Source organism: Grampus griseus (assembly GCF_964374135.1).
Source record: "Grampus griseus genome assembly, chromosome: 6".
In the NCBI taxonomy this organism is placed as follows: domain Eukaryota; kingdom Metazoa; phylum Chordata; class Mammalia; order Artiodactyla; family Delphinidae; genus Grampus; species Grampus griseus.
Window position 1 is genome coordinate 92,806,751 of NC_139000.1, and position 27,292 is coordinate 92,834,042.

General features: G+C 53.5%; 2 protein-coding genes across 12 annotated transcripts in view; one reads left to right on the forward strand and one right to left on the reverse strand.

The window, feature by feature from the left end:
* SECISBP2 (SECIS binding protein 2) overlaps positions 1 to 4,362 on the forward strand; it is a 39,562-nt gene extending 35,200 nt beyond the window's left edge. For all 11 annotated transcript variants that reach the window (XM_082657009.1, XM_082657010.1, XM_082657011.1 and 8 more), the window contains 3 exons: positions 2,295 to 2,449; positions 2,788 to 2,980; positions 3,431 to 4,362. In XM_082657009.1, the coding sequence (XP_082513135.1) occupies positions 2,295 to 2,449; positions 2,788 to 2,980; positions 3,431 to 3,534 (452 nt within the window). In that variant the 3' untranslated portion in view covers positions 3,535 to 4,362. The remainder of the gene's footprint in view (positions 1 to 2,294; positions 2,450 to 2,787; positions 2,981 to 3,430) is intronic.
* A 1,055-nt stretch (positions 4,363 to 5,417) lies between these two features.
* Positions 5,418 to 27,292, reverse strand: part of SEMA4D (semaphorin 4D) — a 118,751-nt gene continuing 96,876 nt past the window's right edge. Inside the window, exons 14-20 of the mRNA XM_082656551.1 lie at positions 22,118 to 22,290; positions 21,986 to 22,029; positions 20,789 to 21,118; positions 18,424 to 18,633; positions 10,962 to 11,171; positions 7,238 to 7,335; positions 5,418 to 6,865 (exon numbers count right to left, since the gene is read on the reverse strand). Of these exons, the coding sequence (XP_082512677.1) occupies positions 6,842 to 6,865; positions 7,238 to 7,335; positions 10,962 to 11,171; positions 18,424 to 18,633; positions 20,789 to 21,118; positions 21,986 to 22,029; positions 22,118 to 22,290 (1,089 nt within the window). The 3' untranslated portion in view covers positions 5,418 to 6,841. The remainder of the gene's footprint in view (positions 6,866 to 7,237; positions 7,336 to 10,961; positions 11,172 to 18,423; positions 18,634 to 20,788; positions 21,119 to 21,985; positions 22,030 to 22,117; positions 22,291 to 27,292) is intronic.

Below are 27,292 nucleotides of genomic sequence, written 5' to 3' on the forward strand. Positions count from 1 at the left end.
ATTCTGTCGCTCTTCATCCCCCGTTTACGTTTTTGTAGTTTTATAGCAAGCTTTAATACCTGGCGATGCTAGCCTGACGTTTCCTTTTTCAAAAGGCTGTTCTCATATTATGTATTGGGTTGGCCAAAAAGTTTTTTTGATTTTTAAGTAAAAATAAAAGACACATTTTTCATTTTCACCAAGAACTTTATTGAACAACGTATTCACCCTTTTGTTCCACTACCTTCTGCCATTTTTCAGGCAACTTCATAATTCCATATTCCCAAAACTTTTTGAGCAAAGAACTGTCCCGGGTGCCTTTTACAGTCTTCCAGGAAATGGAAATTTTTTCAGTCAAGAGACTTTTGTAAAGACTGAAATAAATGGAAATCTGAAGGTGCAATGTCTGGTGAATACGACGGATGAATCAGAACTTCCCAGCCCAGCCAAGCTGTAACAGTTTTTGCCTGGTTATCAAAGAAACATGCAGTCTTGCGTCATCCTGATGGAAGATTATGCATTTTCTTTTGACTAATTCTGGATGTTTCTCAAGTGCTGCTTTCATTTCGTCTAACTGGGAGCAGTACTTGTTGGAATTAATCGTTTGGTTTTCCAGAAGGAGCTCATGATAGAGAACTCCCTTCCAATCCCACTGTATATACACCATCACTTTCTTTGGATGAAGACCAGCCTTTGGTGTGGTTGGTGGTTGTTCGTTTTGCTTGCCTCAGGATCTCTTCCATTTCACATTATTGTACAGTATCCACTTTTCATCACCCATCACAATTTGTTTTAAAAACGGAACATTTTCGTTACGTTTCAGTAGAGAATCGCATAACGAAATACAGTCAAGAAGGTTTTTTTGCTTATGTGGAACGCAAACATCAAAGCGATTAACGTAACCAAGCTGGTGCAAATGATTTTCAGTGCTTGATTTGAATATTTTGAGTATGTCGGCTGTCTCCTGAGTGTGGTGTAACGTTGATTGTTCTCAATTAATGTCTTGATTGGGTCGCTATCAACTTCAACTGGTCTGCCCGACTGTGCAGCATCAGCCAGCGAGAAATCTCCAGCACGAAACTTTGCAAATCACTTTTGACACATTTGATCAGTCACAGCACCTTCTCCGTACACTGCACAAATCTTTCTTTTGCGTTTCCACCTTTCTTGAAATAATAAAGCATAATATGCCGAAAATGTTGCTTTTTTTCTTCCATCTTCAATATTAAAATGGCTACACAAAAATTCACCAATTTTGATGTTTTTTTAAATGCATGCTGATATGGCAGCTGTCACAATACAATCTAACAAAATTGTTTCGAATGAAGTTAAAGACATCTAAGTGCTACTGGAGACATCTTACGGAAAAAAAGAATGAACCTTTTGGCCAACACAATATTTTTTAATTTCTCAAAAAAATCCCACTTAGAGGAAGTTACAGTATAAAAAGTTTTACATTAACATAAAATTGACGTGATCATATTGGATCATTCCATCCAAGAGCATAGGTGCCTTTTGTTTAGATTTTCTATTGTGTTTCACTAGCATGTTGAAGTTGCTCTATAAATCTCTCACGTTTCTTGCCACATTTATCCTTACCTGTTGTAGTGTTTGGTTGCTGTCATGTATAAAGTCATTTCTTCCGTTTTATGTTCTAGCTGGCTGATGCGTGTGTGCATACTGGTTTCTGCACTACTTGTGCACAGACGTCCAGATGTGATCCTCCTGTTGGTGGTAACTTGTCAGTGCTGCTGGGTTTCTGGCTTCACAGGCATGTCACCCGCATGCAGGGCTCCCTTAACCCTCTCTGCTCTCAGTGCCACCCCCGCCCCACTCCTGCCTGGCTGCTGCTTCGCTGGGAGGCAGGGTTGGAGGTACTCAGTGACCTCTCTGGGCTCTGGATTTCCATCTCTTAAGTGGGGTGCAGCCTCCCCCTCAGGGTTTTGTGAGGATATAGGAGCCAGTCCACACGAGGCCGTTAGACCGAGAGTGGCACGCGGTATTCAGCAGATACTTAACCAAGCCTTCATTTTTCCATTACGCACAGCACCAGCACCAGATGTTGACTTGACGTGGACACGTTTTATTGCTTTTAGAAGTGTCTCTTGGAGAGTTGATTTCTTCCATGTGGCCTAGAGTAGTAGTGTACTTGCACCGCAGTGACTGGCTCTCTCCTGGTCAAACCTGGCCTGGTACACTGGCTTGAGTAAGGAAATAGCCAGGAGTGTCACTGTCGGGAAAAGCCCTTGGCGGCCAGTGTCACCAGCACGCTCGTGTGATGCACTTCCTTGTCATTTTCATTGTCCTTTGACCAGGTGGGCTGGACGATACCCTGCACACCATCATTGACTACGCCTGTGAGCAGAACATCCCCTTTGTGTTTGCTCTCAACCGCAAAGCTCTGGGGCGCAGTCTGAACAAGGCTGTTCCTGTCAGCGTGGTGGGGATCTTTAGCTACGACGGGGCCCAGGTGAGATGGCGAGGGGGCGCCGGCCTATCTTGCTTGTGGGAGGGAGTCGGGAGGGATGGTGGTTGTCTGCACTTCCACAGCACAGCAGCCCTGAGCCTCAGGGGCCCCCGTGTTGAAGGCAGCAGCGTTGGTGGCCTTCTTTCCTTAAAAGCATGGAAGTGTGATTCCGAATTTAGGTCCAGGCTCACTCCTGCCGCAGAGGAGCCTTAAGCAGGCCTGAGGTCAGCACCTGCTCTTCCCTCGGGCAGCACCGCAGGCGGGCATCACCCTGCTTCCCCGTGGAGGGCGCCATCGCCAGTTTGCAGGGGATGTCACCTGTGCTCTCGTTTCTGCCCAAGGACCAGTTCCACAAGATGGTCGAGCTGACGATGGCGGCCCGGCAGGCGTACAGGACCATGCTGGAGAATGCGCACTGGGAGCTGCCGGGAGAGCCTGGGCCCCTTGCACCCGCTAGCCCGCCCATGCAGGGCCCCAGCTGCTCTGCAGAGAACAGACCCCTGGCCCCTGCCGGAAAAGAGGAGCCACACTACAGTGAGTGCTGGGGGAATGGATTTGGGGTTGAGCCTCCTCTAAGTCTTCATCGACACTGATTAAAAAGGGTGCCCAGGAGAGCAGCATGGCCACTGTGGCAGGACCAGCTGCAAAAGGCCCCGTTAAGACCCGGCCCTTGTTTAAGAGGTGGTCTCAGACTTGGGAGGGCTGGTCAGTGGATGTCTCAGACAGACCTCGGGTCAGATGGCACCCAAACAGAGGGCATCCTTGAGGACAGCTGTATCCCTGGCGGGCGGTTGTCAAGGCCGGCGTGCGCCAAGGTGCTTGGTGCTGCTCACGAGGGGGTTGCAGTTGGGGACTTGGGCTTGAGTCCTTGCTGGGCCCCATTTAGGGAGCTGGTTCACTGGGCAGGCCACATGCTGCTTGCTTTCCAAGAGACTTCCCTGACTGTCCCTGCCGTTCATCAGCTGTGCACTTTCTTGTTTCCAGTTGAAATCTGGAGAAACCATCTGGAAGCATACACTCGACGTGCCCTGGAACTGGAGGAATCGCTGGAGGCTTCGACCTCTCAGATGATGAACTTGAATTTATAAAAGTTCTTTCCTGTGTGTTTGTGTATTTGGGGTAAGGGGGCGGGGGCTGAAAGACTTCGGGGTCTTTTTCTTCTTCTCAGTTCTTCGTTGACCTAGTGTGTGTTTTGTATGACTGTTTAATTGGGAAGTTAACCAGTGGTGTTTGTAGGCATCCAAAAGCTGCGAGTCCCATGGACGGGCACTTGGTATGCTGGCGGAAACCTTTTCACAAAGCCTCGGGATGCAGCCTTGGCCCTCTGAGTGCAATATGAGTCTGGAAAATGCTGGAAAAGGTGGTACTTGGAGTACTCTGCTGCTAAGGGAACGTCTCTCCATTGCAGAGTAGCTGAGCCAAGTTAGTTTGTGGAAAGCAGCGGGGGTCTGAGGTGATGTGGCTGGGAGGCAGCGGGGTGCCAGCCTGATGTTCCCGGTTCCGGTGACCCAGCACAGCCCTGCAGAAGCCGCTGGACGGGCGCTGTGGGAGCCAGTGTTAGTGCAGGAGCGGTGGGGTGGGGAGGGGTTCCTTTCTCAGGTTGTGGCTTTTTGGCCAGAAGATTTGGGGGTACTTGGAGGGTTTGCTAAAATGAGCCTCAGGAGGAAAATCGGTTCTCTAACCTGTGACCTTTTGACATGAATTATTCCTTTTATTCTTTATTTCGCAAAGAAACAAATGTATATTGAACTTCCTAAATTTCAGTTTTCTGCAAATAATCTGCAAATATTTTTTTTCTTTTGTAAGTGAACATATTTTGAATGTGGTTTCTATCTTAGAGGCCAGAAGGATAGAAGTTTACTTTCATATTTTCCTGTAAGTAAGAGGGCTTATTTATTTTGAATAAAGAGTGATTATTTAATTTCACTGGAGACTCCAGTCATCTTGGTCTAATCAGTGGTCCTGCGTCCTGATACGTGTCTTTTGGGCACTCTTCTTTGAACTGAAGGGGACTGAGCAGGGAGAGGTTTGCTGCGCTCAGGCCTCTTGGGTCTCGAAGTAGAGACTAACCCTTAGAGACTGTTGCTGGACCCGCCTCGGTCTGGCCTGCTGGCGTGCTGGTCACGGGAAATGGCAGGAACGAGTTTCACTGCTTTGCACTTGTCAAGCAAGCAAGGTATCGTGTGGGCTTGAAAATACTGTTAGTTGAATTCAGTCATGCCAGATGTACCTCTGAGAGTGAGTGGCCTGTGACAAGCAAATAAAAGTGGAATAAGGAGTCGGAAATGGCCCGCTGCGTGGCCAGGGCTGGCGGCGAGGTGGAGGTCATCTGTGGGAAGCACCAGTCTATCTTCTCATTTGTTGTTCCTGGTGTGTGCCCTGCTTTTCCATACACTTTCTGAGCTGTTTAAATGAGGGACATGCAATCTGGTCCACCAAGCCCTCCATCCTGTCACAGGTTTCTCCCTCAGGGCCACCAGGAGGAATAGCAGGGAGGACCCCACCCTGTGTCAACTATAGTAGGTTTGAAAAGTAAAGGTTCCAAATGAACTTATAGGGAGAAAGTTAAATAGCTTGTCAGCTGCATTCAGCAGTCTAGAATTGTAAAACTGACAAATCAAAAAATCATTAAGAAATCTCTGCTAGAGATGCACGTTGTTTGTCCAGAGCCCCCAAGGCCTCTGGGTCTGTAGTATTTGTTCAGATTAGCTGAACAAAGTACGTTGGGTTTTTAACATCACATTCATTCAGCTCCTGAGAGGGTTCACTTGTGTGACTTAATGCTGAGTTGCCCTGGTCATGGTGTCATTTTCCTGACAGAGGCCACTGCTGCAGGTGACACAGTGACCTACTCTGTACTGATGGTGCCACAGAAAGCAGGCAGGCTCCCCAAATACAAACACGCTTCACTGAGCAAATGTAGAAAGAACTCTTTATTTTCTTCCAACAGTTCAGAGAAAACTCATCCTCATAATCCCATTTCCCACCAGGACCCTGCATGTTGACGTTGTGATAACTGCAAGTGTCTGTTTTGTTTTGTTGGGCATGAAAGTGCTCTGACTGTATCCAAACTTGAGGAAGAATCATAGCACCAAGGAAAGGGCCCCAGTCTTGGAGCTATCCACTCCGCAGCTGTGGTGGCTGGAGCCTACCTGCACTAGAACCACAGCGAGGGCCGATGGGTGTTTCACCAAAAACCCTGTCACAGTGCGTGGCGGTCCGTGAGCCAGCTCGGCGTCTGCTGGCAAGGTGGGCCAGCAGCTGGGTGGGCAAACGGGACAACTTTAACCCCGAAGCCAGCCGTCCTCAGAAGCCTTGTTCAGAACGGATCCTCTAGGTGACTGGCTGGAAATGTGTGCTGCTCTTGTACGAAGGTACCCAGCTTCAGGACAAGGGGGTCTGGAAACAGCTGTGGTCATGAAGCTGAGGAGACATCCATTTGCTAGGGTCACAGGAGAAGTATAACTTAACAGAGGTTTTGGTTTTATGATAGACTGGCATTCCATTAAAAAAACGTCATTCCACAAACAAAAAGTATCTGTAAGGTTACAGGCTGAGCAGCCTCGGCCTTCATATTTATACACACACACACACACACACACACACAGCGTGAACAACTAGGGACCCAGAAGCATGTGTACAGAGTAGCCTCATCAGACCCGCACCGCTGTGAGAAGAGTGACTGTGACCCGGGAGAGGCACACAGCTGACCTGCTGGCTTTTCCGCTTCATACAAGGTCGGTGCCCAGGCCGTGGCCGCCAGTGCACAGGTGCACACTGGGAGCTTTAGAAAACAGGCCGAAGCTCTGATATTAGTGAGGAATAACAGAGTCTCTTCAATCCATGTTTGTTAGCTCCTGAGTTGGGACCTCAGCACTCAAGGTTTAAGGCAAATTCTTGTCATTTGAAGCCTTGCCCTTCCCTGTCCTTTAGAGTCGAGTGGCTAAGTATGAAGGTGGCTCCACAGCAGTAAAACCAGCAGTTAAGAGGGGACTGAGCTAACACTGGGCTGTTTAGGGGGCAGGGGGCGGCCCCTTTGCATGACATGAAATCAGTCAGATGGTGAGGAGTGACCTGTGGAGCATAACAACAGTGCTTCTGGGGGAGGAACCGTCATGCACACTGCCGTCTTAACCAGGGTTTCTGTCTGTAGCCTGTTAACACCTTTTTGGTTTCCTGTTTCTGTCAGGCCATTCTGTCCCATCTAAGCACCTAATTAAAAGAGGTTTCGGCTACTGTCGCAGGTTCACTCAGGGCTCCGTGTTCTCCACTGAGCAGCCCTGATGGCCTCGTCCAGCAGCGGGGAGGCAGCTCACTGCCCTGGGGCATCCAGGGCTGCATGGCAGGTGACGGCAAGGTCGGCTTGGGGTTGGAGTCAGCACTGCCTCCTGGTGGCTAGGTGTCCTGGTTACAGCGTTCCTGAAAGAACAACGTGGACTTCGAGTTCCTGGCAGAACAGGAGGGCCTCGAGTCCCCTTCCCGTGTGCTCCCTGTGGGGTCTAGGGTCCCGCGGGAGGGAAGCCTGGTGTGCTAAGCTGTGTCTGGGGGTCGCAGTGGCCATGGGGGCTTCTTGCCAGAACCAACTGGCCCTGCCTGATTTCGGTTTCCTGTAAGGGCCCCACCCTGCGCTGACTCCCTTCCGGGGATTGGCTCCAGGCTGGATGGCTGCGGGTGGCAGGGGTGCAGGTTTCAGAAAGCAGAACTGCTCAGTGGGCCAGCAGGAAGCACGTGGGGCCCACTGGCAGCACGGGCCCCCCAGACCCCTGCCCTCCCTCGGGCCCGGCCACATACCCACTCCTTCCTCCAGCTGTGCATCATGCGGTCGTGTTCCCCGACCACGGCCCTCCAGGTGGCGAGCTCTCTGGTCCACCTCTCCTGCTGGGTCGCCTCTGCAAGACAGAGGCGGGGCTCCAGGTCTCAGCTTGCTGGCCTTCACGGTCCCCCGGGGGCCCTCCACGCACCGAGGCTGTGCTGTGAGCTAGGTGATGCCCCTCTGTAGGGCCGAGCCAGGCCGAGGCAGCCAAGTGGGCAGGGGTGAGGCGTTTACCCCTCGGGCCTCGCCTTCCTGGCTGCAGGGGCTTCCATAGTCAGTGCCCCCTGCCTGCCCTTCCCCGGGCCACCAACTCCCACAGCAGCTGCTCCCCAAGGTCACAGTGGCCCCAGCCGCACATCTCACTGGCCCTTTCTGTGTAGCCAGGAGAGGGGCTAACTCCCCACACCTCACGAGCAATGCAGATACTCTGGGGCTCGTGGCGGTGGGGGGCAGGGGCTGCTGCTGCCTCCCTCGAGTGAGGCGGGAGCTGAGGTTCAGAAACCTGCTCGGTAATGAGGTCTGGCGTCCCCTTACGTCACGTGCTACTCGCCCCGCACTGCCCTCCTTTTGTGTTTGATCCTGAATTTTGAAAATGAGTTACTTGTAGGGGTTGTCAGGGTGGCATGAGTCTGAGAGCCATAGCTTTTCTTTGTAAACATAAAAATGCACCCCGTCATTGCTTTCAACTATAGCTCATGTGACTAATTTCAGAAATGGGTTCCAGGGACTTCCCTGGTGGTCCAGTGGGAAGACTTCGGGCTCCCATTGCAGGGGGCCCGGGTTCGATCCCTAGTCGGGGCACTAGATCCTGCATGCATGCTGCAACTAAAGATGCTGCGTGCTGCAACTAAGACCCGCCGCAGCCAAAATAAATTCTTTTAAAAAAGCAAGAAAGAAATGGGTTCCAACGACCTGAGTCCTTCAGACAGTAAGTCGAACTAATACCCTGAGCAGAGCTGAGCAGGCCCAATGGTGACGGTAGCCACACAACCAGCCCTCGGCTGGAGCTGCCCCATCCCAGGACGACAGTGGGAGGCACCCAGAGTTCTGGAGGAGGGCCCTTAGTGGCCCTTCACTACAGGGGCCCTGCAGGGGCTCCTGACTCAACACGTGCGAATCCAAATCCCAAAAGAAACATTTCATCTTCTAACACATCCTCACCCACCACCACCCGTACCTTCAGTAAACATGGTGGGGTCTGTGGGGAGATAGAAAATACTGAGCTGTCTTAACTGTGCTCATGCCCTCTCCTGGATTTTGGGTCTACTGTCCACAGAGTGACCCAGGTGTAAATTTTCTTGCCATCAGAGTCAAGCCCTGCTCCTTACTGGCTAGTGAGCTGTGTGACCTTGGATGAGTCACTTAACCTTCATCATCTGTGAGCTGCACCTTCCTTATAAGGCAGCTGAGTTAGATGAGGTCAAGCAGTAATGGCCCCAACTGCCTAGTTGCTTCTCTGGCTACTCCTACTTAGCTACTTGCTGATAGTACCGTTCACTTGACTTCTGGATAAGAGGTCACAATTTGTAAGGCACACTTATGACGAGATCATTCATTTTACCTTGACAGCAACAGGCAAGGGCATTCTACAGAAACGACAGGAACGGAGGTTCTAGGTGGGAGCGAATATTTGTAACTTCCTTTTCTCTGTAACCCCCACTTAAAGGACAAAGGACCTTTTAAAATATGTACATTTACATATAAACTCTTGAAAAAGGACAAAGAATAGGAGAGGAAACAGTGAAAACCTGAAAGTTGAGAAGCAGAGGGACCAGTGGAAACGGCCCCTGGCAGAATCAGCAGACCCAAGCACACAGGGTCCTAGGCCAGCAGCTGGGAGACGCTCAGGAGCTTGGGCAACAGGGAGTTGGCGCGCAGGCTGCTTCAAAGGCTGTGCAGAAGCAGAAGCACGTGGCCCCAAGGACCCTAGCCTCTCTGCACAGCCGGGGAGCTGCCCTGCCTCTGCTCCCCAAGAGACTGTGTTCTTGGAGAGCACAGGACGGGTGACCTGGGCAGCACCCGCACTGAAGGCAGACAGGATGGTGGGCTTTATGTACTGAATGATGAGGCCCCAGCCTCTTGCCAACCTAAGTCCTCACAGATGGCCCAACCTAAGCCCTGGACGGCCTGCTGCTCCAAGTGTGGGCTGTAGCCAGAGGCCCTCCGCACGACAGTGGACGGGTGTGGGGCAGACCAGCCTCCTCACTAGCGCACGTAGGAATCTCCTGGAGAAGTTAACACAAGGTGCTCCCGGGACTTCTGAGTCGCTGTGCATTTCTAACGAACTCCCAAGTAGTAGGAATGCTGCCTGTCCAAAGACTGCACCTTGGGGAGAAAGGGCCTCGTAGGAGGGATCTTTGTGCCCCTCTCAAATGTAACCAACAATCAAGGGTCCCAAGACTTCTGAGGGAAACAGACAAAACCACCAAAAAAGGGCAACTGGGAGGGAAAAGAAAACTGGAAAATCCTCTCAATAACCCTCAGAGAGGGGAGAAGACACCGCATCCACAAGGCAAGAAGAGAATGCACTCATGACAGAACAAAATGAAAACCTCCGAGTAATAAAGTGTGAGAGTGGGATGAAAACTAACAGGTGTGCAAGATAAAGTTGAGAAGAGCTAACAGAAGCAGAGGTGACAGGAAAGAGAAGATGGACCACCCCAAGTAGCCCAACATCTTGGAAAACAGTTCCAGAAAGAACAGGAAATGAAGTGGAGAAAAGTGAATAAGTGTTGAACGCTTCCGAGAGTTGAAGGCGGGGGCTTCCACGTGTGACGGGGCCCAGCCAGGCACGCACTTGCACAGCGCTCAGAAAGCCAGTGGTCACACAGGGTCAGTGGCAGGCTCTCAGGAGCCAGAAGACGGGGCCAGCCTCACACACTAGGGAATGATTTTCAGGCCAGAACTGTCCAGCCTGCTGGACTCTCTAAGTGTGAAGATGGAGAAAAGACATAGGCTCTCAAAACACTGACTCCCCCCATACACCCTGGGTGTGCCAGAAGAGACACTTCACAGAAGAATGAAATCAAAGAAAGGAAGGCACGCCGGGAAACACATCACGAGATCCAACAGAGAGGAATGGAATCTCTAGCCTCAGCGGGAGAGCCAGTCCCAGGGAGGCACTTGGCTCCTGGTGCAGAGGTTCTGGGGATGCTGACAACAGGACACCAGTATGTCTGTACTGACTGGGGACTGAACTGCAGGGTCTGATGTGGAATTAATGACAAGTATGAACCAAGCAAGTAGGAATCGGCACAGTGGTTACCTACGTGGGAAACAAAAGTACCGGAGGGGAAATCATAATAGACTACGGGGTCGGCCAACCTAATAATGTTAACACAGGGAATTCCCTGGCGGTCCAGTGGTTAGGACTCCGCACTCTCACTGCCCAGGGCCTGGGTTCAATCCCTGGTCGGGGAACTAAGATTCCACAAGCCATGCAGCCAAAAAAAAAAGATTGAGTCTTCTATCGGGAGGACGGGGGATTGGCAGCCAGCATGCATTCATGTGTGCACACGGGTACAGGTGTGTGCGTGTGCACACACACATGCATGCACCAATGAGGCAGACAGTGAAAAGCTAACTCATCCATGTTCGTGAAACCCTACAGGTAATCCCCAGACTGAAATGTTCCCATGCAAGTCTGCTGCTCGAGGGACAAGGGTAAATAGTGAAGAGTCGAGGCTAGGAGAGCGCACTTACCGAGTCTGGTAACGGTGACCCGCACCTTGGAGGTCTTGTTCCCCGCCGTGGCGAGCGCGGAGCAGCGGTACTCGGCGCTTTCCCGGAGCGCATCTCGCAGCCAGCTGAGCACATGGGCCCTGCCATCAGGCAGCGCGTGGGTTTGCGCAGGAACACACACCTCCAGCTCTCGCCCGTTCTTCTCCCAGAGAAAGTGAACGTCCGCAGGACCTGGGGGCACACAGACCACCTTCACCACCAGGACCCCCACTAGGGGTCATGGGAACCATGGGAACTATCCTGGCACGGGAGATGGGGGCTTCCCAGATTAGGGGCCTCGTCCCAGCTGGACTCAAAGTGACAGTGCAGTTTTCCCGTAAGTCCCTGTCCTTCCCCTGGAGGAGGCCTGGAGGTGGTTCCCCACTGTGGTCCCCAGTGACCCTTGGGAGCAAAGGGGTACAGACCCCTTAGTGCCTTGTGCCCCATGGCTCCCTGCTCCCTGACCTTGCTCAGGTGCCTTTTTCAAAGCACACCTGCGTGGCCATATCCCCATGACACACTCTAGGCCATTGGGGGCACCCCCTTTCCCTTTCTCGCCGGGCTGTGCACCCCCGTTGGAGTGCCTGGTGGCCGAGCTCTGGGGCGGATGTCTGTTTGGCACAGAGGGTCTGGGCCTGGGAACTTCATCTGCCCACCTGGCCCCGCTGCCACCACCTTCTTCCTGAAGCTCTGCGTCTGCTGGGCCACTCCCTCTTACCCCAGTGGGGCCTGGCCAGGCGTGTCCGGGTGCTGAGAAGGGCTGAGGGCCTGTCTTACAAAATAAGGGCTTGGAGGAGAGTGGACCGGAGGAGGGGAAGGGCCCAGACAGAAGCCCCCTTCCCAAAGCATGGCAGGGTCCTGTACACGAGCCACCCGCAGATCCCGTACTCATTCCACAGTGGCTGGGGTGGTGGGCTGTGGAGACCACTCTGTGGAAACCCTGGGGCAAGACTGGGCTCTGGTCCCAACACTGCAAACAGCCTCAGCAAATGACCTCCTTGATGGGGCCACCTTCTCCTCCCACGAAGTGCAGCTGGATGAGCCTGGGGCTTCAGGCTTCACCCTGGGCCCCAAGGGCTGTGCTGAGACGGGCCCAACTCCTGTCCCTGCTTCAGAACCAACAAGCCAGGCCGCCTTCACTGTGATCTGCTCACACACTGGCTTCCACTCAAAAGTGGCTGAAGACAGGACAAGGTCAGATTAAAACACCCAGCTGGCACAACTAGGCTCCTTCCTGGGGTATGTGCAGACCCCCAGCTGAGCTGAGCTGGGACAGAGCAAAGGCCAGGCCAGGCCCTAGACCGAAGCAGCCGCCGCCTGCCCTGAGCACCCAGCTGGCTCAGAGCCGGCCAGGAGTGGGGTGCAGGCCCTACTCCCTGTGGGCTCTGGGGGACGCACAGGCCCTCTGTTCCCGCTGTTCCCAGTAACGGGGCGGGGGGGTGGGTGGATGGTGCGGTGCTGGGCCAGGCCCTGCTGCTACCCTAACTGCCTCTGCCAGGCAGGCACCCCAACAATGTGGACGAAGGGGCCCTCTGGCCTCCTTGCCCAGGGACCCAGCTCCCTGACAAGTGCCTGCTGTTCTGCGTGGACAGCACCGCCCTGGATGGGCATGCCGTGAGGCTGACCCTGACCCAGACCTGATCACAATCCTGCCTGAGAATCAGCTTTTAAAAGCTAGATTCCATCTCAGATGCCCGCCAACCTGGGAAATCACATAAAACGTGATTTCATGCAGGATGGTCAGCAGTACAAGGAATACATCTGCCTGTGGCTGGAGTTCACTGAGCAGGAAAAACAAACGATAGAGCCAAAGGATTAAAAACCAGCACGAGAACAACTGGCATCGGGGTGTGCTTGCATGCGGGAGCCTGTGGGAACGGCCAGGTAGGAACGGTGGTGGGCAGACATTTCTCTGTTACGTGCTGGGCTTTTTAGAAGGGGAAGAGACTTCTAGTTTAGATATGATTACTTTTGATGGGTTCGTCGCCAGTAAGGTCCCCGTGTGACCAACTTGGGACCTATTCACCTTTGTGCAGTCCCTGCATCAGTGACCCACCACGTTCAGGATCCTCAAAGAACCTTCCTCCCAAGGGAAGGTGAGACCCTTGAACCGGACAATCCTAGGAATGAATCCGAGACAATGATCAGAACCCACTGAAGCCGTTTCTATTGGAAATTAGGAAATGTCCCACAGGGGGGTCCCCTGAATGCTGTGGCAACCACCCGTGTTGTCACTGATCAGGAATCACGTTTAAGATTTAATAACACGAAAATGTAATAATAACATTATATTAAATCAAGACAATATGTAAGTACATTGTGTATGTATGTACATGTGTGTGGACACATGCACGCGACAAAAGGCCTAAAAGCGGCCATTGTGCCAGTGGGGCTGCAGCTGGTTACATTTGGGGGTGACTAGGTTTTTGCTCTTCATACTTTCCTGAAGTTTCCAAATTCACCACAACAAACAAATACTGATTTTATGATAAAAATAAAATGCTATTTGGAAGAAAGACACGTTACACAGGCTCTGGAGGGAATCCTGAAAGCGTTTAGAAGCGTTTTACACAGCAGCCCCCAGCCTTCCTGGGCCAGTGGACGAGCCCTCAGGGGTCTGTTTAGTTGTCTTCTGGGCAGGATTTCTGGTGTTTTGTTCTATCACTATAATTTTGCATAATATAAACTTATATAATGTACAAAACAAAGCGTTTTGTACTCTACCCATAGATAACTCTATACATACTCTCCGTATACATTCAGATGTACATACTTGTACATATACGCACACATACACGTACACAGCCCCACGTCTGTGTGCATCTTCCTGGGTGCCTGTCAGTCGGGCAGAGGTACTTCCTCCCTTTAACTGAATGCACTTGGTGACACCATGTTCCATTTAGTCATTCCCTGGCCAGCAGGCACCTTGGTGGAGTCTAACTTTAAAAGCTGATATGCCCGAGGCATTATTGATTAAGAATGCGAGACTTGTCTCTGAATTTCAGACACTGAAGTCGGTTCTCATCCCCTTGCCCGGCTCAGTGGTGCCATGCACCGAGCCCCCCAGGATGGGGGCCACGAACATGGGTCACAGGAGCCTCTGGAAGGTTCTCATGACTGACACTGGGACAAAGAACCCGGGTGGCCTGAGCTGGGGATGATTCGTCACCCCAAACCACATGGGCCAGGACCTCTCAGGAGCCAAATTCTCCTTCCACCCACAGTGGCCAGGGCACAAACAAGGACAGAAACCACCTGTATCTCCATGGTGAGGACAGCGTCAAGCACCATTAAACGTTCTCTAAATGTGTATTTAATGGTAGTAAAACATTACATATGTTAAAGTACTTACGTTCCATTTATTCTTTTTTAAAACTATCCAACTCATTCTGAATGCAGAGGAGATTAAAGAGAGAGGGAAAGCGACAGTTAAAACCGGTCAGCAGGGCCACCACATGACGTCAGTGGGGACCTGGGGCAGCAGGCCAAACCCACCTGTCCCACAGGGACCTGCTCCTCGGAAATTCGGGGCCACCAGGAGTCGGGTCCCAGCCCACCTCAGGATTGCGGGACTGTTGGCTCCATCCTGCCCGCACCTCGACCCACACCGTCTAAGGAAACCCACTGGTGTAGAGTTGACTCTACTGTGTGACAAAACCAGCATCCCTCCGAGCAATGGCCTCTCTCCAAGGGAAGCCGGCCCATCCTAGAGGTGGAGGGCCTGAGAGTCCCCAGCTGGAGGGGGTTGTGATGGGATCCACCCTAAGTCCTCAGGCCACGTCCTGACAGCTGCCCCACTGCCTTCCGTGCAGCTCCAGGCAGCCAAGCCTTCCTCCAGGCATCCTCCGTGTGGTCAACTCTGACCCCCAGGCCCGTTGCCCTGGGGCCAACCCACCGCCCATACTCACGCCCTGGGTCCTTCCAGCTACTGGGCGGCCGGGTGCACCCCTGTGGGGGGCGGGGGGGCTCTTCTCCGAGCACCCAGAGGCTGCACACACCAAGGACACTCATTCCAGATTCCCCGGCGTGGCCCAGAGTTCACATCTGTACAGAAACCAAGAGAACCTGCCCGGGAGAGGAAAGGGGCTCTCCCAGGTCTCCACCACCCCAAGGTCATCAGCTTTCCTCCTCAAAGTGTCTCAAGCCCGTCACACAGGTGCTGGGGCCCTGTGGTCAGCTGAAGAGTGACCCCCAAAATATCCAGATCCTAAACCCTGGGACCGTATGTGGCAAAAGGCGCTTTACAGACAATATTGTGGGCCATGTCGGAAGGAGTGGGAGATGCCTGCACGGCTGCCAACTTCACGGGTTCGCTGCAGGAGCTCCGAGGCCCAGGCCGCTTCTGCCCCTCTGACCCTGGTGGCTTAAAGGGCTCTGATTTCTAACATTGTAGTTAAAACATGAAAGGCCATCTGAAACCTGAATATGCAAATGTCACCCAAAGTAGAGAGGATCCATTCTTAGCTTTAAAAACAAAACAGGTCTAACTCTGACATAGAAAAATAGTTGTATCAGGAATGAGGGCAGGGCCGTTAGGGTAAAGAGAAGTTCTACGTTTGTTAAAAAATTATATAGGTCTATTTCTGTCTGTATATATGTGCACGGTGCATGTGCAGACACATGCTTTGCACAGACGTGCATATGGACGCATTATCTATCGCTGTTACACGTACAGGCCTGCCTTGTTTTACTGTGCCTTGCTTTACTGCACTTTGCAGACACTATGTGTTTTACAAATTGAAGGTGTGTGGCAACCCTGCATCGGGCAAGTCTATCGGCGCCATTTCTCCAACAGCATTTGCTCAGTGTCTCTGTGTCACATTTTGGTAATTCTCACAACGTTTTAAACTTTTTCATTATTATTATAATTTTATGGTGACTGTGGTTGGTGAACTTTGATGTTACTATTGCAGCTTGCTGAAGGCTTGCTTGATGATTAGCATTTTTTAGCAATAAAGTCCTTCTAAATTAGGTTACATAATGTCATTGCATACTTAACAGACTACAGTATAGTGTAAACGTAACTTCTAGATGCATTGGGAAATCAAAAAAATTGTGCAACTTGCTTTATTGCAATAGTCACTTTATTGTGGGGTCTGAAACTGAACTCACAACATCTCTGAGATGTGCCTGTACGTTTTATCTGTATTTTCAGCCAAAATAAAGGTAAATGTGCTCATGTGCACGTAGTGGGAGATTTCTTCGCTTATCTGTACTATTCTAATTTTCCCACAAGGAGCATGGATTACTTCAGAAAAGTGAAACATGACTACATGCCTTCATAATTTCTCCAGCTTAGAACCCCTTTTCTGTATTTGTCAATATTTTCCTAACTCCCCACTGTGCACATACATCGCTTTCAAATGGAAGACAGCCAGCAGTTAGGAGACCCGCCCCCAGAACCTGGAATTTGTCCTCCTTACACTCAAGACTCAGGGCCTGTGAATGGAAGCATGGCCACAAGGCACATCATGCAGGGTGCTTTGGACCAAAAAGAAACACAAACACACACATACACACACACACACACACACACGGATGTGTGCATACATGTCCACACAAGAACATACATACATGCACACACGTGTGCACAGATATGTCAGCAAAGCACACGCACATACCCATGTACACACACACACATGCACACATACACACATCAACATACAGACACACAGGTGCACACACACACTCCACCAGCATGATCTGGAGATGCAGAGAAGACGGTCAGCTGAGAAGCCCCTCCGAGTCACCCAGCCGCGAGGCCATGCCCACCGTGAGAAGCCGACCTGGCCTTAGCTGGGCCAGAGCTTGAGCCACTGTGAGATGGTTCCCTAAGCCTAGCTCTGCAGTGACACTCAGCCCGAGGCCACGTGAGAGCAACCTGGACAGGGAGGTGCCTGCAGGCAGAGGCAGGAGCCAACATTTCTGCAGAGCCGCAGCCTGACAAGAAACTTGGTCTTTAGTTCTGGTGCCTTCTGGGACTCGGGGGAGGGGATGGCCAGAGACACTGCCTTTTTAAACTGTGCACTTGAACACCCACATTGCACAGGGAACCGGCTTTCGCTATTGGGCTAGGTTTAGAGGAAGAGGGCAGTGCCTGCCTAGATCTGGACGTGTCATTGGGGACACCCAACCCAGTGACATGCGGCAGGATGAGCCTGGGGACAAGGCCTGCGTGGGGCCTCAGACAGAAGGGACATGCTCTCGTCCACTCTGCCCCTCAACAGCAGGCCGCCCTCGGGAAGAGCAGGTTCCCCAAGTGCAGACATGAAACCGCTCTGTTGAGGGGCGGGTCCCCGCAGGCCCAGCTATGGGGCCTGAGGGCCTGTGTCTGCTAGCAAGGGACCCTGGTGTCCCCAGCACTGAGCCTCTCCGCCTTCCCACCAAGGAGGTTCCCCAGTGTGACTGTGGAGGACCCTGCCACTGTGGGACGGGCCTGGGGGCCTGAAGCAGTTCCCGGGCCCCTGTCCCAAGGGAGTCAAGTGGCTGAGAGCAGCACCCAGGGGACCCGGGGCCACACGGACCCACCCCTTGCAGGTCTGTCTGCAAAAGTCCCCTTCACTGGCAACTTCCCTGCCCACTGCCTGAGGTCCAGGCAGGAGTCACCAGTGGCCACACATGCGGGGTCACAAGTGGACAGAGCCACTCAAAGGCTTGTGAGCCAACTCCACAGGGGATCAGGCAGCAGCATAACACTCAGCAGCTTCTCACAGCTTGCTTAAATTCTCAAAAAAAGGAAAACAATGAGATTTGCTTGTCCTCCTCACTAACTTCATTCCTCGCCTCTGAGCAAACAGAACAAGCCGCCAGGCCCGGAACATGCCACGTGCTTTCCCTCCACGGCTACTGATGAGTTAGAAGATGGCAGCCTGGGGAGACCGGGCCACCGGGCCACCGGGCGCTGCCCAAAGCCCAGGACACACTCGGAACGTGTGTTTGGCTGACGCCCCATCCCAATACCATCCAACACAGTGCTAACGCCTCCTGCATCCGAGGGGGCATGCTAGACTCCCAATCTTTTCTGCGTTTAAACATCTTGAAGCAAGTTGTTAAACCAATTCCCATTCTGGAGGCTCTACGGTTAATGTTTTAAATCTCCAAACGCCACATACATCAAACCCAAATTGTTAGCCGACAAAGAAGTAACCCTATATACCAGCAATTGGCAAGCTGCCGTTTGTAAATGAACTTTGGTGCCCGCGCAGCGGCAGCTTTCAAGCTACAAGGCCACAGCTGAGTAGCTGCAACAGAAACCATGGCTGGAGAAGCCGAAGAGTTTGGCCCTTTGAGGAAAACACTGGTCGGGCCCTGCTGTCCACAGGAACAGCCTCGGGGTAACAGTTTAGCGTTGCTGGGGACCACCGGAGAGGTGCAGCCAGGAAGGCCGTGCTCGTGGAGGAGGCCCCCACTGCCCACCCCCCACCTGGACAGGTGCCCCGCTCACCTGTGGCATGGCAGAAGAGGTGGAAGGTCCCCAGGGCATGCACGTGCTGGGCCTGGTCGCTGAGGAAGGGCGGCAGCAAGGTGACCTGCAGGCGGCTGTCAGGCCCCGGGCCCGAGGCCGGCCAGGGGCTTCGGGGAGAGGAAGATGAGTCAGGGACCAGACAGGACAGGGAAGAGGACCCCGGAGGAGGAAAGGGCAGAGGAGATGAGGCTGCGAGACAGAGGACAGAAAAGAGAGAGGGCTCTGAGGCAGAAGTCGTCAGGAACACACCGCATGCCAGAGAAGGGGAACAAAGTGCAAGAAAGACAGGGGCCCAGGCCGCGCGGGGAGGCGGCGGGAGAGCCACAGGGAACCACGCGCCCGCGTCAAGGATATAAGCTTCTGTTTATTCGGTTACTTTCCGAACGTATACAATTCAAAGTAGAAAAATAAAAACAAAGTAAATCTTATAAAACACAAATGTTTACACCAAAACGGTCGAATCCTATCATGCTGGAAGATGACACTGTCCACACAGGCCACACACACACTCAGAGTTTATTGCTCTTTGCCACGGAAAGAAAGGCTCCTCTATGTGGGTGTCTGGAAAGCAGGAAATGGAGCGTGACGTCGGTGATGGTTAGGCTGTGCCGCCCACTTGCACCTTGAAAGAGGGCGACAGGCCTGGCAGGTCCGTGGCGGCGGCATCTGTGGGAGGGGTGCTGTGCTCACCAGCCTGGCTGTCCCCGGCCGCCCTGCTCTCTTCCAGTTATGGACAGCCCGGTTAGGCCAAGTGGAGAGTCTGGGCAGGCAGAGGGCATGAGATGGAAGCAAAAAGAAAAAGGAGATGTTCAGATGACCAAGATGTCCCGGTGAACGTTCTGTCTGGGCAGGAGGTTTTGACCAGTGTACGTGGGCACTGGATTGTAACTCACTCGTCCCCTCAACTCTGGGCCGGCCCAGCTCCACCCAGAGCACGCTGGGGGCCACATCCCTCCCTCCAAACCCTGCCCGGTGTTGTGAGACAGTCCTCCACAGCCTTCTCCTCAAAAGAGTTAAAACAAGAGTTAAAAAAAAGGTACAGAAAAAAAGTCTCTCTGAAAATGATGCTTCCCTTAAGGAACATTTAAAAAAAAAAAAAAAAGGACATGTTCTCAAGACATGGTTTTGTCTACATTTCTAAAAGCAGAAAAGAATGCATTTAGCAAAAGTAAGATTATCCCTGAGAATCTTAAGCAACATAAGCCATACCTTTACCCTAATATACAACAAAATTCAGAAGATGTACATCTTCCAAATATTAAAACATCTGCTTTAGTAATTTAAAAAATGAACGACCCAACACGCCAACAGAATTAAAGCAAAAATCCTAAAAAGTAATTATGTGGAAGAAATGGTTCGTGCCAACCTGGACAACAAGCGATAAGTTACCAATCTGATAAACTAAAACGTCATTTCCAATCTGGAATTAAATTCTCTTTCAGTGGCTGCTACAAGGAGGGGATGCTCATGGCCCAACTCTTCCCGGGCCAGTGGCGGCCCAGCCGTCTTCCCGCCGCAGAGTGGCCTCGGGCAAGCTTGCAGGCATGACTCCAAGGGCCCCACCGACCAGCAGGCCGGCCGCGACGCTCGCCGTTTTCCGAAAGGACAAAGAGAAACCAAGTCACAAGCGCGACCCAAGAGAAAAGACACAGAAGACTGAGGTTTGCTGACGATGGCTACCTACGCAGCACTGGACGGGGTACTGAACTGGCAACACAAAGACCTCCCGGGGAGCAGCGGGTGCCTCAGTCCCCGTCCGCGTCCGAGTCGGCAAACTTCAGCTCGCACTTGACGTCGAATGGCCGGTCCCTGACTGGGAGCTCGTCGATCTTCTGCGAGTCCTCCCGGTCAGTGGGCAGCCTGCTGGCCATGGTGTCCTGCTCTGTCTCATAGCCAGTGTCCAGGGCCGGCTTGGGCTGCCCCCCGTTCTGCTGGGAGAAGCTGCCCTGCTCCACCAGCGTCTCCTTCACACTCTGCTCGCAATCCGAGAAGTCCGACGTGGGCTGCTTCTTCCCGAGGAGCATGGCCGAGCGGAACTTTAAACACTGTCCGGGCAAGTAGCCCTTATAGCAGTTGTAGGTGAAGAGGCAGAGGAAGAGGACGAAGAAGAAGAGGAAGAGAAACATGAGGAGACGGTTGTCACTGGACTTGAGATACATTGTCTTCTCCGAGTGGACCTGGGGGACCGTGTTGATGACAATCTTTGGTTCACAGGACATGCTGGTGGGCCCCTCGGGGCTGGAGGGCAGGGCGATGGCACTGGGAGTGGTGACCTGCAAGGCTGGGGTCTGGGGAAAGGAGCCTTGGGTGGGCCCCGCTGACACTTTGGAGGTGATCCTACTACCTTCTGTCCGTGTGACCGGCGAGGTGGAGGCCACCGGAGTTCGAGGGACCACCTTGACCTCCAGAACGTGCTTGGCCACCACCTGCAGGACTGTCTTGTTCTTGACCCTCTCCTCAGACAGGCACTGGTACACCCCACTGTCTCCTTCTGACAGGTTGAAGATGAGCAAGTTCTTCCTGCCCACCAGGCTGTACTTGGGGCTTTCGGCCTTGAGCACGCCATTCTGGAACTTCCACACCACCCGGGCCAGGTTGGACTTTTGGGAGCATTTGAGTTCTGCTGTGCCACCATGCTTGAAAAAATGCTGCAGGTAACTTTCTTTAATTTTATCTGGAACATCAAAATAAACGTGCACAGCATCAACAACCCTGCTCGATACTTCTTTCAAAACTAGGTTAACACGCACAAGAGGACACAAGAGTTTCACCCTGTGGAGCAACATGGAATCTTCCAGAACAGCAAGGAGATAAAGACATGCGTGACGGAAAAGCAAAGATTAAGACCCCAATGGCAGCCCTTGGGGACAAAGAAATTGAAGCCAACTCTGAGCAGAAGAAATCCTGTTTCGCACCCTGATTTCCCAGGAGAAAACTCCCCAGGCCGGGGAGGCTGGGCAGCGGTCAGCTGTGCCTTCTGGTGGCGGCGCTGAATCAAACAATGGGCTTCTGCTAGCGGCTGCCGGGTGTGCTAGCTGTTCGGTGGGCCTTGGCGCCCTCCTCCTAAACTTGTCTTAACTGATGCCAGCTAGCGAGCGGGTTAGGGATGGGAGGGCAGGGGCCCAGGGCACGCCTGCCTTCAGCTGGGACATGCCTGACCTCCTGGCAGGGGTGGGATCCCCCGAGGGGAACGGGGACTAATCTCTCATGAGTTCCTCCCTCCTGTTCACGAGAGGTGTAGGTTTTGTTTAACGCGCCCCAAGCTAAGCAGAAGAGAGGATGCATCCCAAGAGCAGACATCACAGTTTGGGATGGAGAGTGCCTTCCAGTACACAAATACACTCTGCGTGGCTTCAACATCCTGTTCTGTGATAAAAGGGACAGAGAAACATCACGGGGTCTGCCACGAGATTACTTGACCTCTGTTCCAAGTAGAGAAAGAAAAACAAAATGTACGAAATGCCACACCAGCAAAGCATCATGAAATGGTTACGTGACCTGGCCATCCCTGAAGAGAAGGCAGCGAGGACGAGCAACTTACCGGGGCAAGCGGACGCATCCCCACTCATTTCCTGAATCAAACCCCTGCAAGACAACCGGGCACAGGTTACACAGTGCATGCGCTTGACGCCATGTGGCTGGGCGGAGCGCCTGCGTGCAGTGGGGCTGGTACCTGCTGGGGCCATCGGTCTGGTACAGGGCGATGCAGGCGGCCGCGGCCGGGCTCCAGGCGCAGTAGGGATCCCGGGCCAGCACGCAGTCCTCGCAGGTGCCATGTTTTCCACAGAAGGCCACGGGGGCCTGCACCACGCCCGAGTTGGAACCGGCATAGACAAACCTTCTGCCCTGTGGGTGTGAAACAGATGAGAACGGTGGGCACTGGGTGGGGGCAGCCCTCAACGCGCCAGGTGCTTCTCTAGCTCATGGGGAGTGATGACAAAGCTTCGTCCCGAGCTTCTGGAGGAGGAAGCGGAACGAGGCCAGGTTAGATCCAAGACAAATCTGCACTGCAGCGTCGTGACAGACGGGTGGATTTTGGACGGAATCCACGGGCTAACTCAGAGCGTGCTGGGCCTTGGTCCAAATCCCTCCCCTCCCCCGTCCGAGCACCCACCTTCATCCTACCCACCAGCAGTGCATCTCTGCACCTCCTCTGCCTCCTCTGTGTGCAAGAAGACCCACTAGCCTGACACTCCCGACTGCCCTCCCAGCCTCACTAGACCAGAGGCCAAAGGGCACAGCCTCCAAAGCCCATCTCGTGCAACACGTGAGCACCAGCACACAGACGGCCCGTGTCAGTGTGTGAATCCAGCGGGGCCGCAGTGAACACAGGTGGAGAGTGAACAGAGCTCTAGTAAACAAGTGAGGAGGCATTCATTTCTCACGCATCTACGTTTACGAGAAATGAACGCGGCTGGGGAAATGGACAGCCACTCTCAGAAGCAGAGAGCAAAGCAGGCTCCTCCGTGTTTTGGAATGCTGGGCCTGGGACGTCTCCACCCTCAGGCTGATGCCGCCGGCGCCCGCAGCACTGGTAGGGAGCCGGGCGCACGGGCAGTTGGGGCAGGCTGATTTCCTCATGGGACTCAGCTAGAACGAGGGCTCCCCCAAGGAGTCCACCTGAAGCCCAGCAGCAGACCCAGGGCTGGCAATTCACATACGGCATTTTCTCTCTCCTTTGCTGATAAGCCTCTGTCTCACCCTGACACTCTAGAAAAGCCGTTGGTTAATGTCAAAAGATTCCCAAGTTTCCACAGAGCTTAGTATTTAAAACACAGCCTCTATCCTGTGAGGACATGTTCTGAATTAATTTCAGAGTCCGGCTGGAGTGCAAAGGCCCTGGCATTACATCAGATCTCCTGGCCTGCGATGCCTTGAAGGCCCAGGGGTCACAGACCCACCGTGTGTGAGCACAGCCAAGAGAGGGCAGTCCCCTGTGCAACAGAGTCAAACTGTGATGGCAGGTGGCAGAGAGAGTCAAGCCCAGTGCCAGCCTGTCCATGTCGGCAGAGACCCGGGCAGATGAGGCCAGGTGAGCCCATATTCGTAAGAAGGAATCAGGACGACACCCTGTATCACAGTTGGGATCACACGGCTCAGAGGTGAGGAAAAATTTCCTGGGGAGACCGGCCAAGTGGGCAACTTCAGTGGGGTCCTATGGAGGGGCCCTGGAGAGGGCTCGGACACTCATGCACCCTCCTCACACCACAGCCTGCTCAGCCTCCAGCCCTCGCTCCCCAACAGGGCAGGGCCTCCCCAATTCCAACGAATGTGGACGGGAAGGGAACAGAAAAGTGGCTTGAGATCCCACAGCAGCAAGCGCTGCAGGCAAGGCCCATGGGTGGACATGCAAGTCAGTGGGCGAGAGGCAGCCGGGTGTCTGAGTAGCCTCAAGGTCACCCACAAGTAAGTGTCAGCCGCCGTGGGGGCTGAACACGGCCCCCAAACTCTTCAACTCCTCCTTCCAGGAGCTGGGGCTTAGCTCCCCGCCGCCCCCCACCCCCGACCAGGTGGACTGGATCCACTGACCACACGGTGTGGGGACAACGTGGAAGGAGAAACCGAGTAACTCTGAGAAGTCATTGAATCCGTGTCCCCGAGACAGTGGTCATCTCCCCAAATGCTCAACCCCAATTTCAACGCGAGAAAACATCAGATATGCCCAAACCGAGGGGCGTTCCACAAAACGCCGATCAGTTCTCTCCAGATGTGTGAAGGTCGCCAAGATAAGGGCAGACGGGAGCCGTCAGACAGACACCGAGGGAGGCCATGGGGGGCCCTGGAGTCAAAAAGCAGGTCGTGGGAACGCGCGGATTGGGCGTGTGGAGGTGAGTGCAGGCGCTGTGCCAGCGGGCCTCCTCGGTTAGGCAGGCGCGCCGGGGAAGGGCCACAGGACCCCTGTACTATTCACCCTAGCTCTTCTGTGAGAGAAAACAAGCCGGCCAGGTACCACCCGGCACTTGTGAGATCGGCTGAGTGCGCACGTGCCCAGGTGCCCTCCTGCTGGCCCCTTGCGGGTCCCCACCCTCTGGGTGACTGTGCCCTCAGCTGCAGCACCAGGCTCTCTCAGTCACATCTTGGTCTCTGTACACACAGGTGGGTGATTGTGGGTGGACATGGCCAGAGCTGGAGGAGCTCCCACCTTTGCTGTACAGGGGGCATCTGACCATCAAAGAGCGTCCCCGGGAAAACCACACTCAGCCTGCTCCATGGGCCCAGAGCATGCCTGCCATGTACGCACAAGAGACTGGAGAACACGGCTGTTCATGCAGCAGGGGGAGAGGCAACCCAAGTGTCCACCAGTGGGTGAATAAACCAGACGTGGTGGATGCGTGGGATGGAATACTATTCAGCCCTGAAAAGGAAGGACAGACATGGATGAACCTTTAAGACATTATGCTGAGTGAAATAAGCTACTCACAAAAGGACAAATGTTGTAGGATTCCACTTATATCAACACGAGGTTCTTAGAGTAGTCAAACACACACAGACGGGAAGGGGAATGGTGGGTGCCAGGGGCTGGGGAATGGGAGGAAGCGGGGAGTCAGTGTTTAATGGGTTTGGGGTTTCAGTTTTGTAAGATGAAGTGCTGGAGATGGGTGAGGATGAGGGTTGCGCTATGTGAATGTACTTAATGGTGCTAAAGTGTACACTCAAAAATAATTAACGTGGTACAATTTATATGATGTACACTTACCACAATAAAAACAAAAAACAAATGCACTTGTCAGGGGAGAGCAGGTAGTGACCAGGGACCCCCCTCCCTGGTAGCACTTCCTGTGCTCCCCCAGCCCTGTGGCAGCTGCTCGTCAGTTTTCTGCATTGAGAGCCAGGCATGATCGACCCAGAAGAGGCTGCTGGTGGGGAATGGGGAGGGGGGAGCAGGTGTCTTTTTACCCTAAACAGCCGCTTCCTGCTGCCACGGCAGCACGGACAGCATTCTGAAGCCACCCTGAGCCCACTAGCCCAGGAGAAGGTGTGGGACCCCATGGGCACCTGAACCACATCCCAGCACAGTGGAGGCTCCTGTGGGAACAGGCAACTCACTCCCTGCATGGCTAGCCCCCGGCCATATGACCAATCCTGACCTCAGGCAGGTGAGCACAGGACTCACCTGTCAGACTTCCCACAGGTGGTACTGCCCCCTCCCTCCCTTCTCCCTCCCCTATCCCTCCCATGGGATCAGTACCCACATGCCCTGGAAGACTTGGGTTCAGGATGGCAGGGCCAGCTGGGTCTGTGAGTGATGTCGTGGAGCAGAGCCGAGCCCTGTCTGCACTGGGGGCCTGGCCTTGGTTCTGATGAGTACTAGACCATCTGGAGGCTCTAAGTGTGCTTGCTCCAGCTGGGCTGAAGCACCTGAGCAACGTGGCAGCGGCCAGAAGGGCTCCTGGGTTTCCCTGTTTCAACAACGATGCAGGTGGGCCTGGGGGAAAGGGGGCCAAAAGCACCCACCCGAGAGGTACAGATGTCTGGTAGCCTAACCGCATTAGGCTACTTCGTCTTCCTTCCCTTTTAGAACTGGAGCAAGAAAACACACACTGCGGCGGCCAAGAGGGGAAGTGACCCTGCTACAGGAGTCTGAAAACCAGATCCAACTCCTCAAGCTCATGATGCCGGGGAGAGGACGAAAGACCGTGTGTGGAGTTTGCAAATACGCATCTGACCAAGAGGTCGCCTTCTTTTCTTTCTCGCCTGGCTATCGGGACCCCCTTCCTACTGCCCACAGCCCAGGGAGGAGTGAGCCTGGGCCCCACGATCCGGGTGGAGGCCCCTACCCGGAGCCAGGGCAGGGAGGATGCTCTGAGGGGCTGGAGGAACAACCTCTTTCCAACGTGAAGAGAGGATGGCCCAGGAGTGTCACAGGTGAAAAGGGAAAATCTCAGCAACAGGGCGACGCCATACGAAGCAAGGACAGCCTGGCTTGGTGCTTCCAAGCAAGGCTTTGCAAACAGGGTGCAGGTGGGAGAGGCCAAGCGATGGGTGGGCCTGCAGTGGAGGGGAATTCGATGTATGGCCAGGCTACCAATTTCTGATGCTGACCAGAGCCTGTCAGCCCAAGGGTCACAGCATGGGGAGTCACAGGGCAGGGCTGGGACAGTCCCAGGGTTTGCCGTCCCTCATCGTATAGATGAGGAAACCCAGGCAGGACTGGTCCACCCAGGCTCACAGTCACGCACCTGGAGCCAGGACATGGACGAGGTCACCTGGTGCCCGGCCTGAGCTCTGCTCTTCACTCCCCACCCCGGCTGTAAACCGGGTGGCACACTTCCCAAAGGCCACTTTGGATGTACAGCAGGGAACAGCCTGTGGACCACAGGGCAAATCCAGCCTGCTGGCTGTTTCTATACAGCCCATCAACTAATAGCGGGTCTCACATTTTGAAACGGTTGAAGAAAAATCAAAATAATAATATTTTGTGACATATGAAAATTCCACGAACTGCAAAGCTCAGTGCCTGTAAATGAGGATTTGGTAGAACATAACAGGGCTCACTTGCTTCCGGACTGCCCACGGCTGCTCTCAAACTGCAACAGCACGGGCATCAGAGCCTACAACATTCACTCTTGGCCCTTTACGGACAAAGCAGGCCGGCCCTGGTGAACGAGACAGCGCCTCATGAAACGGGGCTTTACAGACACGGCGCATCGTTACTCAGAGGACGCTTTTCTGTGCAGATGAGGAAGGTGCACGGAGGGCACCCCCGCCAACTGGGTCTTACCCTCACCAAGTTCCGGCACAAGAAGTGTTTTCACAGGCCAGTGAGCCCCCCGACAGCATCGTACATTGGTCCCAACAACTCGGTGAGGTTCTGCAACTTTTAGGACACAGTTTGCCTTCACTCCAC